At 42.6% G+C, this 17,385-nt stretch overlaps 2 protein-coding genes across 5 annotated transcripts; both read right to left on the bottom strand.

Moving 5' to 3' along the window:
• Nucleotides 1-4,192: 4,192 nt before the first annotated feature.
• Nucleotides 4,193-6,140, bottom strand: LOC117553753 (sporozoite surface protein 2-like). Of its 2 annotated transcripts, XM_034227829.1 has the most exons (5): nucleotides 6,053-6,140; nucleotides 5,922-5,965; nucleotides 4,684-5,836; nucleotides 4,348-4,641; nucleotides 4,193-4,263 (listed from the first exon to the last, which is right to left on the bottom strand). In XM_034227829.1, the coding sequence occupies exons 1-4, from the start codon at nucleotides 6,073-6,075 to the stop codon at nucleotides 4,374-4,376; spliced, it is 1,488 nt and encodes a 495-aa protein (XP_034083720.1). In that variant the 5' UTR covers nucleotides 6,076-6,140; the 3' UTR covers nucleotides 4,193-4,263; nucleotides 4,348-4,373. The 2 variants fall into 2 exon arrangements, with proteins under 2 accessions (XP_034083720.1, XP_034083719.1); XM_034227828.1 differs by having other exon boundaries at nucleotides 4,348-5,836.
• A 7,327-nt stretch (nucleotides 6,141-13,467) lies between these two features.
• LOC117553742 (sporozoite surface protein 2-like) lies at nucleotides 13,468-15,834 on the bottom strand. 3 transcript variants are annotated; one of them, XM_034227811.1, is made up of 6 exons: nucleotides 15,567-15,830; nucleotides 15,436-15,479; nucleotides 14,732-15,348; nucleotides 14,196-14,698; nucleotides 13,860-14,153; nucleotides 13,468-13,775 (listed from the first exon to the last, which is right to left on the bottom strand). In XM_034227811.1, the coding sequence occupies exons 1-5, from the start codon at nucleotides 15,587-15,589 to the stop codon at nucleotides 13,886-13,888; spliced, it is 1,455 nt and encodes a 484-aa protein (XP_034083702.1). In that variant the 5' UTR covers nucleotides 15,590-15,830; the 3' UTR covers nucleotides 13,468-13,775; nucleotides 13,860-13,885. The 3 variants fall into 3 exon arrangements, with proteins under 3 accessions (XP_034083702.1, XP_034083701.1, XP_034083700.1); XM_034227810.1 differs by having other exon boundaries at nucleotides 13,860-14,178; nucleotides 14,233-15,348; nucleotides 15,567-15,834; XM_034227809.1 differs by having other exon boundaries at nucleotides 14,196-15,348; nucleotides 15,567-15,832.
• Between the last annotated feature and the right edge of the window lie 1,551 nt (nucleotides 15,835-17,385).

Here is a 17,385-nt window from a genome sequence, read left to right as displayed (position 1 = left end):
AATACACCATTTTTCCAGCTCCGTGATGAAAACGATAACAGGCAGGGATGCAAACTTGTCATCTTTTGGGGAAATTTGCCGTTTTGAATCCAAAATAGGTCGTTTGTGTGATTCATGTTGATCTGCAATAAAATATTATTGGGGTATGGACAGGGTTGCTAACTTTGGGTACCTGGCTGGAGTGAGATTTTGATATCATGGGTTTAATTACACACATGCGCACGAAGTGACTGCTATCGTGTCCGTAGCGGGACCTTAGCATATATTTAGGATATATATATATAATATATATATACAAATACACAATATTGGACACAGACTATAAAGGGCACACAGTTTCATTAAATAATGAAAGTCAAACACATGTTTGTTTCCACTGTTTTATTGTGTGCCTGTCGCGATAAGCAACTTATTGACTTATCGGCTCCCGAGTATTTGCGATATTTGCGTTGGTTGCACTCTATGGTAGGGCTAACCCATACAGTGGTGGGGCTCAAATCAGTATTTGAAATGTAATTACATACACGCTATATCGCCCCCTTGTCAGTGAAACGCCACGCGTGAGGTTTAGATTATTTCCCTGTCTCAATCCAAATTGAACTGTATGAAATAAAAGGCACATTTGTGTTGTAGTAAATAAAAAAATAAAAGCGACCTGGAGGCACTCCTGCCATTTCCTCACAAGTGAAAGAGTTGACCCCTGCTTGGGGTCTGGGGGGATTCTCCCCCAGGAGATATTTTTTGAAATACTAACATAAAATACACATTCTCTCTTTTAGAGGAAAAAATAAATCCATCTATAACTACGCGACATATTTAAATGAAGCTGAAACTGCTGCTCCTCCCATAGGGAAGAGGCTGTGTGAATTACTTCGAATTACTTTGAAATTACCCCATTGTTCTTTGTGTCAAAATGGAAGGTTTCTGGCTAACGTTAGCTTAGGTACTCAGATCTTGTTCTTGAGTACAAGTAGAAGTACCAGAGTGTAGGAATACTAAGTTACAGTAAAAGTACTGCATTCAAAATGTTACTCAAGTAAAAGTATAAAAGTATTGTCATCAAAATATAGTGAAAATAGCAACAGTAAAAGTAGTCACTGTGCAGATTGGTTTATTCCAGAATACTATATATGATATGTTTTATAATGATTGATCATGAAAGTGTTCTCAAAGCTGGTAAAGGTGCAGCTAGTTTGAATGACTTTGTATTCTGCAGGGTAGCTGGTGGATTTACTCCAGGTGAAACTAAAATCTGATTCAACACTTGATTATATTTCACATCATTCATCCACATCTGTGAAGTAACTAAAGGTATTAAATACATGTAGTGGAGTAAAAGTACACCATGTACCACTGAACTGTAGTGGAGTAGAAAAATAAAGCAGCAAAACATTTTAGATACTCAAATAAAGTACCAGTATCTCAAAATTGTGCCCAAGTATAGTACTTGTGGAGTTTATGAACTTAGTTACTTTACACCAGTGGCTATACAGATAGAAAGACTAAGCCTTGCACAGAGGCATGAAAATACATTTTCAAAATGCTCAAAAGTTCTGCCAAAAAAAACTGACTGCTGAAATTAGATCTTCCTTTGTGCTCAAGCTCATAAAAACCCCCAACGCACAGCGCTGTGGTCTGCTTCAAATTATCTTCTCCTTCCAGAGGTCACGCCTGTCTCTGACCCTGTGTCTTGCGTTTTATTTTATTTTCTTCTTCTGCAGCACCAAGCAGAGTATAGAAAAGGAGGGGATTTTGACTAGAAATAATTTGAAACAGTTTAATAAAGAATGTTGAACTATATTTAAAACTGTAATTGAACTTCAACTCATATCCATTATCTGATTCCAGTGGCCAGTTGGAAACAGATAATGACAAAGTTTTCATTTTGCATCAATCGTGCAAAAAGGTTTAATCACCATTGTGTCTAAGTCTTGTCTTATCTGCTTTGTTTCGGAATGTGTTCAATACATTAGGTTATTTTATTTTCATTAATACCATACAATACATAGATTAAGAATAAATGAAACAAATAATACAACATTGACCTATTTGAGCAGACAGATGACCCGCAGTTATGCCTCTGAAGTTCCCGGGTGTAAAACAGAGGCTTTTTTGCTATTTATTTTCCTTTTGCGGAAATTTAGATTCATTTTACCTTAGCTGTGGACTGATTCATTTATTAGTTGTTACAAAACATGCACAAGACGGCAGGTATACAAACAAACACGAAACAATTATACAAACAAACATGAACCCGCAACAAATATCAGGTGACAGCTAAACTCATCCAGTTGAATTTTAATCCGAATTAGGGAAACTTCAGCGGGGGTAGGGAAATATCAGTACTTATTTTTACTTTTTTTTTTTTTTTTTTTTTTAAACAACATCCAATTCAATAATCCGTAAGTTTATTAAACACAGTGTGAATGTAATATTCTGCCACCACCCTTCCCATTTAATAGCTCAATTTAGTTCTTGAGCTTATGGTGTGATTAACAGAAAATACAAGTCTGTGTTGTTAAACATTCCTCGTGTGCCGTTCACCACAGGGGGGAGGGGAATTCTGTTGATGAGCAATAAACTACCTTATTCTCAATCAAAACCACTATGCAAATGTAGTGGTAAAACTGCTCAACCGACCGAGAGCAGAGATATTACTTAATTAAATTAATTCTAAGAACGGAATCTGCTGAAGAGTAATAACCACATTATTCTCAATCAACAACCACTATGCTAATTTAGTGGTGCTCTGCCCTCCCCGATCCGGAGAGCAGAGACTTTTAATGAATTCAGTACCCTTTATTTTAACAACAGCCAAATTCAACAACCCCTCAGTTTATGAAACACAGCGTGACGTAATATTTCGTATCACGTTTCCCGTTAATAATAGTTCCTGTTTAGTTCCAAAACTCATAATGGTGCGATTTAAGAAGATACGACACTGTGCTTTGTTTATCCTCGTGTGCTGCTCTCCACAGGGGGGGGGGATGGGAATTACCCACACCCTGCACCCTGCAGCAGCAACAGGAAGATTTCGAGGCGAGTTGATTTAACTAGTTAAACCGTTGAAATCTCCAGAATTCGGCGATTCGTTTCAGTACAAATCTTTACATTGCTTTTAAACCGAAGTTCCACATTACTGATGCCCTCTTTAAGGTCTCTCCGAATATTTGCCGTGCACACACACAGAGGAAACCAAAAATATTGCATCTATCTGTTCCACAGGTAATTTTATACCGTCAATCACAGAGTCTGGCGAGGCAATGTCAAAATATAGATTTGAAATTACACTCACCAGCTCGACGATTTGTTGGTAACTGTTCGTGACGCCAATTGTGAAGATACAACTTATTTGCAGCAATGTTGAGCCAATCATGAAATGAGTGAAACTGGATTCGCCTGTCAATACACTGATATTTATTGAGAGCCTGAGCGGCCGGAGAGTTCACAGCATATTACAGTTCTCTGCAAGATACCAGCCAACTCTCCCCAAAAACGCCAAGCACCCCTCTATACAAAGAGAAGAGGAGGGCCCTAAAACACGCGGGTTTTCCTTTAATGCATGCCAGATGTCGACACAAAGACTCGTTGCATTGTAAACCCACATGAGCCAAGCTTCTCCCCCACAAGACATCAGATGACCTCTTGACCTGTGTCTTCCGGAGAAGCTATGGATCACATTACAGGCAGGAATACACTTCAACCATATTAAACAGATTCCCGAGGACAAGTCACTAAACTCTATATACTTTAACAAGACCAAAATATTCCTTTACAACATCAATTCAGCAGCATGGAATAAAGCATAAACTGCAATGTTTCTGAAGATGTTGTTTTAAGTGATACAAGTTTGTCATGTGTAGTCCAATAAACCTCATTAGGAGTCTGACACTTTGAAATAATATTGGACACTCATCCTTGAAAGTTCTCATAGCCTTTAAGTCATCAAACTTTCAAATGTTAAGTGAAGAACATTCTTAGTCAAGTCTTTTAAACTTGCTGGTCAATACATATATTTGCATACACATTACTGTGAGCTGCTGTTCACAATGTTATTGTACCTAGCCAGGAAAATAAACCCCTGAAGTTCAAAGGAAACAAGCAAGTGGTTGTGGACATGTTCAGGAAGTAAGGGTGCAGCACTGTCTACAGCACAGCACACAAGTCAAGTTTCAAATAACATCCAAAGAGAGTGTGTTCCAAGTATTTTATTAAATTCAAAGTTGATGCCAGTTCAGACTTCTTCCAGGCAAGTTCAGGAACCTGAGAACAGAAAATACAATTTAGAACATTTGCAAAGCATTTCCCTTACTTCATTGTAGCAATCTTTAAGTTAAACCAACTTACAGTTAGGAAGGTCAATGATGTCTGTTCTACACTGGCACCAGTTGCTGCGGCCACCTGGGCTGGTACGGGAATGGCATTGGAATTTCTCTCAAACTACTTGGGTCAAGATTCAAGTGCGAGTTTGAGTCAGTGGGCTGCACATTAGAGCCAGAAGCAACACTTCCTTGGGAAGGAAAGTTCCACATGCCAGCTTTACTTTGGAGCACCCATTGCAGGGGTTTGGCCTGCTGAGGGTTTGAAGGGTATGCGGGCTGGTAGGGCTTGGCCTGCTGGGGATTCGAAGGGTAGGAAGGCCGGTAGGGCTTGGCCTGCTGAGGATTTGAAGGGTAGGAAGGCTGCTGGGGTTTTGGCCGGTACCTAGACTGCAGGGGATTTGAAGGGTCGGCAGGCCGGTAGGGCTTGGCCTGCTGAGGATTCGAAGGGTATGAAGGCCGGTAGGGCTTGGCCTGCTGAGAATTTGAAGGGTAGGCAGGATGCTGGGGTTTGGGTTGGTACCGAGACTGCAGGGGACTTGAAGGGTTGGTAGCCCGCTGGGGATTCAAAGGGTTTGCTGGCTGGTAGGGCTTGGCCTGCACATTAGAGTCAGAAGAAACACTTCCTTCGGAAGGAAAGTACCACATGCCAGCTTTACTTTGGAGCACCCCTTGCAGGGGTTCGGTCTGCTGAGGCTTGGCCTGTTGAGGATTTGAATGGTAAGAAGGCTGCTGGGGTTTTGGCTGGTACCTAGACAGCAGGGGACTTGAAGGGTTGGTAGCCCGCTGGGGATTCAAAGGGTAGGCTGGCAGGTAGGGCTTGGCCTGCTGAGGATTTGAAGGGTATGAAGGCTGGTAGGGCTTGGCCTGCTGAGGATTTGAAGGCTGGTAGGGCTTGGCCTGCTGAGGATTTGAAGGGTAGGAGGGCTGGTTGGGCTTGGTCTGCTGGGGTTTGGGCTGGTACCAAGACTGCAGGGGATTTGAAGGGTTGGCGGCCTGCTGAGGCTTGGGCTGGTGGGGCTTAGGGTTGTAGCCGGCCTGCTGGGGCTTTGGAAGGTTTTTGGGCTTCTGGGGCTTGGAGTAGGGACCAGAGTGCATCACAATTGCAGAACTTGAAGCAATACCAGACTGAAAAGAGTTTGGATTATGGGGCAAAGGGAAAGCCCACGGGGCAGCTTTGCTTGGAAGGACACCATTTGCACTAGGGTTAGCTTGAGGTAGTTGGTTTGGCTTACGAATTATTGGTTGGCTTGGCCCGTAACTAGAAACACTTCCCTCAGGACTGTAACCACCTACTTGCCTTCCATGAGAGCCACTATAACCTCCTGCACTTGGTGCAGCAGCTGGCTTCAGAGTCTCAGATAAAGCCCCATCAGCATGAAAGGGTGAATAACTACCCAAAACCCTCTCAGGCTGTCCTGAACTATCATCACTGGAAGTGGAAGCGGGTTTAAGGCTTCTTGAAAAATCAAAGTGAGGTGTAATGCCACTGGAGCCTCCACTTCTGTAGCTGAGTGCTAAAAGGAGAACACATTTTTTAAAAGACAGCCTTAGAGGAAAATTATACATTTCAATTGCAGCTTGTGAACCATAAATCCTTACCCTTTGCTTGCTGCCCAAAAATCAAGAGTGAGATCACAAGAACTCTAAGAAAAGAGGAATTAAACATGAGCCAACCAAAAACAGTTAAGTAGAATAAATATAAGAAATCTGCCAAAATAAGAATATCTTACCTCACACACAATCCAAAACCCATTTTTGTTGTAAAACTGAAACCAAACAGTCTATAAGCGGTGTGCAGCAAATACAAAAATAATCTATTATTTCAGATTCATGACTGCTGCAAAGACAGTGGTCCTTTTAAAGTGTCGTTTCATGAGCTGACCAATCATCGCACTGATGAAGTCATTGGAATCAGCTTGGGAACTCCGCCCTCTGGCAACCTGGGCAGGTGTCCACACTTTAGCTAATTTGACACATTTCAACATTTCATTCTGTCAGCAGATCTGATTCAAAAGTCAGTTTAACCAAATGATAACCTTTACCTGGCCGCTAGGCAAAATTCCCCTGACAGGCGATAATAGTTTGATCGTAGTTTTGTTTTTGTTTATTGAGGTTTTGATTTAATTGTCCTCCTTCAATTCCACAGAGGTTTTAGTAAGACCCAGAAACTAAGACCTAAAAAGTGTAAGCTTTTGATCTTAAAACACTATGAAATGACAAGCTGTATTCAAATCAAACACATATATATATGTATACATATTAACATATGTTTAAGATTTAATTTATATATATGTTCCACTGCAAATAAGATATTGTTCTCTTCCACTGAAGTTGAGATCTTATGGGACCTTTTACCACTGTATGATTACTTAAAAACAAATGTTCTTGTGATTTGAAAATGATTTTGGAAGTGTTTTGGCTTATTGAAAACCACATATTTTATATCACTGCTTATAATTAGACTCAATTACTGTAAATGTTCTTTCCTCCAAGCAGCCATTGATTATAGGGCCCTATAAAAGTCACCTGCAGTGACTGAAAGCACTTTTAGGAGCACACTTATGGTTTCAGTAAAGAGAGACACAGCTGACAAAGACACAAACTATTTTATTAGCCATCATTCATGATACTGGTTTCACAAAAAATGTAATTCAAACAATGTTTCATTATTTTTTACATTACAAAGAAAATAAACTATTTCTATGTCCCAACATTTACCATTATTTCAATTGCTAGATATTTTAATATAAATATTATAGCAATATATAACATATTATATATATGAGCATAACACATGTAGATTAGGGATGTGCATCTCCATCACTGAGGCCGATGCGATGCGCATCTCGATACGTTGCCACGATACGATACATTAACGATACATTTGAAACACCAGGCGATGCGATACGATACGATTCACCCCTGTTGCGATACAGTTCGATACGATTTGATTCAACATTATGCGATTCGGTGCGATACGATGCGATTCAACACGATGCAAAAATAATGATACTTCAATATGGTACGACAGAGGATTTTTGTTTTATTCCTTATGTGCAGCAAATCATACATTAACAAAAAAGTGCTTTACATATTTGGTACTGCACATCCCATCATGCCGTTTATTTGTTTACCTTTAAAAGCTCTCCAGAGTAAAGTACAATTGTATAACACCTCACAGTTAAACAATGTAAGGATGCATTGCTCATGATTAACAATGTGCAAATAACAGCTACCATAGAGCAATGCCCATACAGCTGCCAGCCTGATGTGCTTAACACTCATTCATAGGCTAACTCACCAGATAGCAGAAAGCAGAGGGTTCTATAGGAACAATAAAGAATACAAATAACCTTTCACAAACAGGTATTTCATAACTGCTTACAGTAAGGAAGACATTTAAATTATTATTATTGGCCGTCACAGTCTGCTGTAAACTAAACACCACTCTCTGACAGAACACCTCACTGAGTGATTTAACTCATGTCTAACTTTCAGGTTTCTCTTTTCAGCCGCAGACCCCATGTCGCCTCTTTATGTGCGTCGCTAAGTTCCTCGTACTACTTGTGTACTTTAAATCGGCTCGGCATCGTTAACAATTTGCGAGCGATTTTTCAAGTTGACCGTCTGTAGTATATAGTGCCGCGCACATATACCATCAGGACGTTACTGATGGGGTGCGGCTGCGGAGTGATACTGTGTGTATGCAAGACCGCATCTAGGACGGATCTATGTATCATGGCTGTAGACCTGTTAAGTAATAAAGATACCTCATACAAAGGTCTACGGATACCTTATTACTCTCCATGAACTATCAACGTCAACTATATAGCCTAGCATAAAGGACTATTACACCGTCTTTCTTGAACAATCCGAAGTCTTGACAAACGTTTGATTTGTAGGTATTTTTCGGTGCGCTGTGTTTCTCTTTCTCCTCAACTTCCGTGTGTGTTGATAACTGAGACTCTCGGCCTCCGTAGTGGCGAAGCAAATATCAAAGATCGTCTCTGCTGAGCGTTGACAAGATGAGGGGATTTTATATGAATGAATCGGTTTTTTACCGATGCAAAGACGCTACGCAATCGATGCATCGCGAGTTCAACCCGGTTCAACTCAAACTGTAGCCGATGTGCCCTCTTTCAACCGGTGCACTCGCATCTTGAACGTTTATGCCGGTGCACCGATGCGAATCGGTGAATCTTAACATCTCTAATGTAGATACATCATTCTTAAAACACCAACTGAGAGCCACTAATTGAGGCGACACTGCTAAAATAGGGAGGTAGAAGTAATGATTTAGACTGGAGTAAAAGAGTATAGTAAAAGATACACATTTAAATTGAAAAAGGAAATAATTTAGAACTGTACATAGAGAGAAGGAAGATGGAAAGAAGGATAGAGGAAAGAAAGAAAAAGCTGAGTTTGAGGCCGAGGCAGAGAGCCAGCTCGTTCTTCTGGATCTTTCCGTCTCCGTTGATGTCGCAGTGACCCATCAGAGCTTTCCTGAACTTGTCCAGGTCTGTGCCACTGATGCTGGGCTGGAGGAGAGGGTCGGGGGGTGGAAGAGTTACAGAGAGGTCAGAAGACTCCTGATGAATGACACTGACTGATATCTGATCAATAACATTGTGTATCAGCTCTGTATGGTGGTTCACTGATAGTCTTACAAGATGGCTGATGGTGTGTGTTATGGCTCGGTAGCTCCCGATTCAAACCACCGGCCTCGACTAAAACCTACAATATATAAGACTGTTGACGGCCTAGTTATTGTAGAGGATGAGTTACTCAACTTCCTGGTGGTTAAAATTAAAACTATGACCCAGGACGAGCTAGTCCTTGTAGCCTCTAACACCTTCGATTCCGAATGGATCGAGACTTCTAAAAAGACGTTGTTTGAACTCTGTCCTGAAACCAAGCAGCGGTGTGTGGCCTTTAAAGGCAACCAGAAGGATGCAAACAATATTAAAAGCTGCCTAAAAGTGCTAAATGAATGCGGTGAAAACATCCCCCGTTTTGTCTCCCACTACCTGGATGAGCTGCCGCCTGTTACGTTTAACAACCTGGATGTGTCCAACCTGCTGAGCAAGATGGAGCGACTGCACAGCGAGGTTTGCGCATTAAGACACGTAGTGGAAGTTCAGGCAGATATCGGTGAGGACCTGCGTGCTGTGGCTGCGACCATGGACAGCAGAGTTGCTGCCGTAAAACGCCAGTTGGAGCCGAGTCATGGTGGAGGACTGGCTGTACCAAGTGACGCTGAAACTACCTGTGGGAGCGCTCAGGGTAATGGTGCGGTGTTGGTGAAGGATGCGAGCCCCCCCGGCTCTTCTACTGATGTAGTACATCCCAACTGTGTTGACCCGCTCGCTGCGTCAGGGACCGTGAGTGCCTGTGTGAGCCCTGGAGGAACTGCGGTAAATTCGCAGGTATGGAGTCAAGTTGTGAAACAGGGCCGAGGTCGGAGGAATAGGGCCGAGGGCCAGTCTGCCTTATCTAAACAGCTTGTTGGGAAACCTGAACGGAGGATGCCTAAGCCTATTGTTGGCACTGCTGCACAAGGGAATATCAAAGTGATCCGTACGAAGTTGGTGAGTGTTTTTGCTACCAAATTCTCGCCAGACCTTGATGCTGAGACACTGTCCGAATATCTAACTGAACAACTCGGCCGTGATGTTAACTGTCACCGTATTGACACTGCAAGCAGCAGATATAGCTCGTTTAAAGTGTGTGCTGAGTGCAATGAAGTTGCGGAGATGTTTAACCCAGAACTCTGGCCTGAAGGCTCAGTTGTGAGAAGATACTATGAACCACGTAAAGCGGAGGTGATAGGGGCTAGCAGAGCTAGACCTTTTGCTGGTGCGAGGGTACTGAATGGGGCTACGGCTGAGCTGCTTAGCTAAACGTTATGCGGGTTGGATCATTTAACTGTCGCGGGCTGCGCCTGGGCAACAGCGCTGCTGATAGGATCCGACGTGTAGTGGTGGACAACTTGCTACAAAAATGTGACATTTTATGCTTGCAAGAAACTTTCTTACCAAAGCAGGACTTGGGAAAGTTGAACTCTCTTAATGACAATTTTCACGGGGCTGGTGAGTCCACTACGGACCTATCTCTGGGAATAGTGAGAGGAAGGATAGCAGGGGGCGTGGCTATCCTGTGGCACAAAAAGCTGGACACTGTCATTAATGTCATCAGGCTTGAAGTTGACTGGTGTATTGTTGTACAGATCAAAATGAATAACAAGGAGTTTAGCATTCTCAATGTATATACACCATATGAGTCACAGCATAATGAAGATGAATACCTGAACAGACTTGCTTTTATACATTCTTTTATTGCTGATAATCATTCCACCAGTGTTTTTGTAGTGGGTGATATGAATGCTGACATATCAGACAAAAGGTCCTTGTTTGCTAAGCATATGCTACAGTTTTGTGATGATAACAATCTTATATTATCAAGCCAAATACTTCTGCCTACAGATAGCTATTCATATATAAGCGAGGCCTGGCATACAACTTCATGGCTTGACCATTGCATAAGCACTGCTAATGCCCATGACACTGTAAGATCAATCGAGATTGTGTATGAGGCATCAATGTCAGATCACATTCCTTTTATAATGTCACTAGATTGTGATAGTCTCCCTGAGATGTCTCAGGAGGTTAAAAATGCCTGTAACACTAAAGTGGATTGGTCCAAGCTCACAAATGAGGATAGGCTATTGTACTATGGGAGAACTGATGTCCTATTGAGTGATGTATATCTACCCAAAGTGGCAACTCTGTGTGTTGATGTGGGTTGTAATGAAAACTCTCACCGTGAAGACCTCTGTAACATGTATGATTGTATTGTGGGAGCTGTATGGGAGGCCAGTAGACCGTGCTGTACCTACTCTAGGAAGAGACACAACGTCAAGCCAGGGTGGAATAAACATGTGGCTGATCAATACGCTGAAGCCAAGAATGCTTTTGGGGCCTGGGTCCAGGCAGGTAGGCCCAGAGAGGGGCCTGTCCTGGATCTCAAAAAGCGTACAAATGCTAGATATAAATATGCAGTTCGTTATGTCAACAAACACACAGAAACATTGAGAGCGGACTCTATGGCTGAAAAGCTGCTTCATAATGATGTGACTGGCTTCTGGAAGGAGGTGAGAGCTCTGAACAGGGCCAGTACGTCATTACCGTGTACCATAGAGGGAGTATCTGGAGCCGATAACATAGCTGAGTTGTGGAGGCAACATTACTCTAATATACTTAATTGTGTTAAAAGTGACCCCTACAAAGTTGGTGAAGTTGTGAAGAGTGACACAGTGGGAATTACAGCTAAAGAGGTTTATCGAGCAATTGCACAGCTAGCTGATAATAAAGCATGCGGCTCTGACCGAATCACTGCAGAGCACCTTAAACTGGCAAGCCCGAAGGTTGCAGTTCTTCTTGCCATTTGTTTTACCGGCCTCATGACTCATGGTATGTTGCCAGACTCCATGTTGACTGTTACTTTGGTGCCTGTCATTAAGGACAAAGCGGGCAAGGTAGGGAGCTTGGATAACTATAGACCAATTGCTCTAGCCAGTGTGTTATCCAAAGTCTTGGAAAGAATTTTGTTAGATAGACTATGTTCCTATTTATGTACCTCAGATAACCAGTTTGGCTTCAAGGCTAAGCATGGTACTGAGCTATGCATCTATGCTTTGAAAGAAATGGTAGAAACATATAGAAGACAGAATTCCACTGTTCTGATTGGTTTCATTGATGCCTCTAAGGCTTTTGACCGAGTTAACCACCATAAACTGTTTTTAAAATGGAGACAAAGGGGTGTGCCTAACAGTATAATTAGGATCCTGGCTTATTGGTATGCCAACCAGAGCATGCGGATCAAATGGGGGAATGCAGTCTCTGCGCCATTTGGTGTTGGTAATGGAGTCCGCCAGGGGGGGCTCCTCTCACCATGCCTTTTTAATATCTATATGAATGATCTATCAGATGATTTAAGTGTCTGTAAAACAGGGTGTGTGATTGGTAATGTGATTGTAAACCATCTTATGTATGCCGATGATCTGGCTATTGTTTCTCCTAGCAGTGCTGGTTTTCAACAGTTGCTAAATGTTTGTTCTGATTACGGAGTCAAATTTGACGTTAAATACAATGCTAAGAAGAGCGCTGTAATGATCTGCAGAGCAAAAGGGGATAAGAACCTTTGTTTTCCAACATTCTACCTGTCAGGACAGATGCTGTCTGTTTGCTGTAACACTAAGTATCTGGGACACATCATCACAGATGAAATGGCTGATGATGATGACATGTATAGACAGCGGCGTGTCTTATATATGCAAGCCAACATGTTGGCTAGAAAATTCTCTTGGTGTTCAGATAAGGTTAAGGTGAACCTCTTTAGAGCTTATTGCACTCCTCTCTATACTGCCCCCTTGTGGGTCAAGTATAAGAAGGCGAGCCTCAAGAAGCTCCAGGTTGCATATAATGACTGTTTGCGTATACTGCTTAGAAAACCAAGGCGGTGCAGTGCAAGTGAAATGTTCTGTAACGCACGAGTCAACACGTTCCATGCTCTTTTGAGAAATCGAATGTACAAATTCATCTGTCGATTGAATGTTTCTCATAACTCTGTCATTATGCTGCTGTCAAATCCGTGTTTCAGTGCTGTACGATACCAGTCACCTCTGTGGAAACATTGGTATAACTGCCTTTTTTAATTTATATTTGAGTGTTGTATGTTTTTGTAATAATGGACCAAGAGTCTCTTTAAATAAAAGATGATGTATATAAGGGAATGTAAGGGCACCTTCACCAGCTCCATCATATCTTTGACAAATCCATCCACCTCAGGGCCCTCCAGCTCACCCGTCTTACTCTATAGAAGGAGGCATACTTTTTAATTCTCTCAGTGTTTGTTTTTGATTAACAGTTACACACATTAGGCCCGAAATACAAACATATGCATTATATGACATCAATTCAGCAGCATGGAATAAAGCATAAACTGCAATGTTTCTGAAGATGTTGTTTTAAGTGATACAAGTTTGTCATGTGTAGTCCAATAAACCTCATTAGGAGTCTGACACTTTGAAATAATATTGGACACTCATCCTTGAAAGTTCTCATAGCCTTTAAGTCATCAAACTTTCAAATGTTAAGTGAAGAACATTCTTAGTCAAGTCTTTTAAACTTGCTGGTCAATACATATATTTGCATACACATTACTGTGAGCTGCTGTTCACAATGTTATTGTACCTAGCCAGGAAAACAAACCCCTGAAGTTCAAAGGAAACAAGCAAGTGGTTGTGGACATGTTCAGGAAGTAAGGGTGCAGCACTGTCTACAGCACAGCACACAAGTCAAGTTTCAAATAACATCCAAAGAGAGTGTGTTCCAAGTATTTTATTAAATTCAAAGTTGATGCCAGTTCAGACTTCTTCCAGGCAAGTTCAGGAACTTGAGAACAGAAAATACAATTTAGAACATTTACAAAGCATTTCCCTTACTTCATTGTAGCAATCTTTAAGTTAAACCAACTTACAGTTAGGAAGGTCAATGATGTCTGTTCTACACTGGCACCAGTTGCTGCGGCCACCTGGGCTGGTACGGGAATGGCATTGGAATTTCTCTCAAACTACTTGGGTCAAGATTCAAGTGCGAGTTTGAGTCAGTGGGCTGCACATTAGAGCCAGAAGCAACACTTCCTTGGGAAGGAAAGTTCCACATGCCAGCTTTACTTTGGAGCACCCATTGCAGGGGTTTGGCCTGCTGAGGGTTTGAAGGGTATGCGGGCTGGTAGGGCTTGGCCTGCTGGGGATTCGAAGGGTAGGAAGGCCGGTAGGGCTTGGCCTGCTGAGGATTTGAAGGGTCGGCAGGCTGCTGGGGTTTTGGCCGGTACCTAGACTGCAGGGGATTTGAAGGGTCGGCAGGCTGGTAGGGCTTGGCCTGCTGAGGATTCGAAGGGTATGAAGGCCGGTAGGGCTTGGCCTGCTGAGGATTTGAAGGGTAGGCAGGATGCTGGGGTTTGGGTTGGTACCGAGACTGCAGGGGACTTGAAGGGTTGGTAGCCCGCTGGGGATTCAAAGGGTTTGCTGGCTGGTAGGGCTTGGCCTGCACATTAGAGTCAGAAGAAACACTTCCTTCGGAAGGAAAGTACCACATGCCAGCTTTACTTTGGAGCACCCCTTGCAGGGGTTCGGTCTGCTGAGGCTTGGCCTGTTGAGGATTTGAATGGTAAGAAGGCTGCTGGGGTTTTGGCTGGTATCTAGACAGCAGGGGACTTGAAGGGTTGGTAGCCCGCTGGGGATTCAAAGGGTAGGCTGGCTGGTAGGGCTTGGCCTGCTGAGGATTTGAAGGGTATGAAGGCTGGTAGGGCTTGGCCTGCTGAGGATTTGAAGGCTGGTAGGGCTTGGCCTGCTGAGGATTTGAAGGGTAGGAGGGCTGGTTGGGCTTGGTCTGCTGGGGTTTGGGCTGGTACCAAGACTGCAGGGGATTTGAAGGGTTGGCGGCCTGCTGAGGTTTGGGCTGGTGGGGCTTAGGGTTGTAGCCGACCTGCTGAGGCTTTGGAAGGTTTTTGGGCTTCTGGGGCTTGGAGTAGGGACCAGAGTGCATCACAATTGCAGAACTTGAAGCAATACCAGACTGAAAAGAGTTTGGATTATGGGGCAAAGGGAAAGCCCACGGGGCAGCTTTGCTTGGAAGGACACCATTTGCACTAGGGTTAGCTTGAGGTAGTTGGTTTGGCTTACGAATTATTGGTTGGCTTGGCCCGTAACTAGAAACACTTCCCTCAGGACTGTAACCACCTACTTGCCTTCCATGAGAGCCACTATAACCTCCTGCACTTGGTGCAGCAGCTGGCTTCAGAGTCTCAGATAAAGCCCCATCAGCATGAAAGGGTGAATAACTACCCAAAACCCTCTCAGGCTGTGCTGAACTATCATCACTGGAAGTGGAAGCGGGTTTAAGGCTTCTTGAAAAATCAAAGTGAGGTGTAATGCCACTGGAGCCTCCACTTCTGTAGCTGAGTGCTAAAAGGAGAACACATTTTTTTAAAAAGACAGCCTTAGAGGAAAATTATACATTTCAATTGCAGCTTGTGAACCATAAATCCTTACCCTTTGCTTGCTGCCCAAAAATCAAGAGTGAGATCACAAGAACTCTAAGAAAAGAGGAATTAAACATGAGCCAACCAAAAACAGTTAAGTAGAATAAATATAAGAAATCTGCCAAAATAAGAATATCTTACCTCACACACAATCCAAAACCCATTTTTGTTGTAAAACTGAAACCAAACAGTCTGTAAGCGGTGTGCAGCAAATACAAAAATAATCTATTATTTCAGATTCATGACTGCTGCAAAGACAGTGGTCCTTTTAAAGTGTCGTTTCATGAGCTGACCAATCATCGCACTGATGAAGTCATTGGAATCAGCTTGGGAACTCCGCCCTCTGGCAACCTGGGCAGGTGTCCACACTTTAGCTAATTTGACACATTTCAACATTTCATTCTGTCAGCAGATCTGATTCAAAAGTCAGTTTAACCAAATGATAACCTTTACCTGGCCGCTAGGCAAAATTCCCCTGACAGGCGATAATAGTTTGATCGTAGTTTTGTTTTTGTTTATTGAGGTTTTGATTTAATTTTCCTCCTTCAATTCCACAGAGGTTTTAGTAAGACCCAGAAACTAAGACCTAAAAAGTGTAAGCTTTTGATCTTAAAACACTATAAAATGACAAGCTGTATTCAAATCAAACACATATATATATGTATACATATTAACATATGTTTAAGATTTAATTTATATATATGTTCCACTGCAAATAAGATATTGTTCTCTTCCACTGAAGTTGAGATCTTATGGGACCTTTTACCACCAGAAGGAAGATGGAAAGAAGGATAGAGGAAAGAAAGAAAAAGCTGAGTTTGAGGCCGAGGCAGAGAGCCAGCTCGTTCTTCTGGATCTTTCCGTCTCCGTTGATGTCGCAGTGACCCATCAGAGCTTTCCTGAACTTGTCCAGGTCTGTGCCACTGATGCTGGGCTGGAGGAGAGGGTCGGGGGGTGGAAGAGTTACAGAGAGGTCAGAAGACTCCTGATGAATGACACTGACTGATATCTGATCAATAACATTGTGTATCAGCTCTGTATATAAGGGAATGTAAGGGCACCTTCACCAGCTCCATCATATCTTTGACAAATCCATCCACCTCAGGGCCCTCCAGCTCACCCGTCTTACTCTATAGAAGGAGGCATACTTTTTAATTCTCTCAGTGTTTGTTTTTGATTAACAGTTACACACATGCCTAACAGGACCTATACACATTAGGCCCGAAATACAAACATATGCATTATATGACATCAATTCAGCAGCATGGAATAAAGCATAAACTGCAATGTTTCTGAAGATCAATCAATCAATCAATGTTTATTTATATAGCCCAATATCACAAATGTTACATTTGTCTCAGTGGACTTTACAGTTTGTACAAAATATCAGTATGACAATACGACACCCTCTGTCCTTAGACCCTCACATCGTACAAGGAAAAACTTCCGAAGAAAACCCACAGTTTAAAGGGAAAAATGGGAGAAACCTCAGGGAGAGCAACAGAGGAGGGATCCCTCTCCCAGGACGGACAGACGTGCAATAGATGCCGTGTGTAAATTGAAAAGATAATACATTTGCAACATAGGTAGTCCAAATGTTTGGAAATGCATGTGTGTATAATAGGAAGATGAATCCACGAGGATATCCATCCAGGACCTATGATCCAGGACCACAGCCACGACTCAAGATCCAGGACAGAGGAGCGCAGGATCATCCATGACTCCGGATCCCGGCGTATACAGACACCAAAAGAAAGACATTTGGGGAAGCTGGGTTAATCGGAACATGAGAGTACACAGGTATAGACAGAGAGAAGGAAGAAGTAAGATGTCCCCCAACAAACTAAGCCTATATCAGCAAAACTAGGGGCTGAATCTAATCAGCCCTAACTATAAGCTTTATCAAAAAGGAAGGTCTTAAGCGCACTCTTAAAAACGGATAGGGTGTCTGCCGCCCGAA

This window comes from Gymnodraco acuticeps, unplaced genomic scaffold, assembly GCF_902827175.1.
Source record: "Gymnodraco acuticeps unplaced genomic scaffold, fGymAcu1.1, whole genome shotgun sequence".
Classification (NCBI taxonomy): domain Eukaryota; kingdom Metazoa; phylum Chordata; class Actinopteri; order Perciformes; family Bathydraconidae; genus Gymnodraco; species Gymnodraco acuticeps.
The sequence above is the reverse complement of the archived record's forward strand: the minus strand, read 5'-3'. Positions and strand labels throughout refer to the sequence as shown.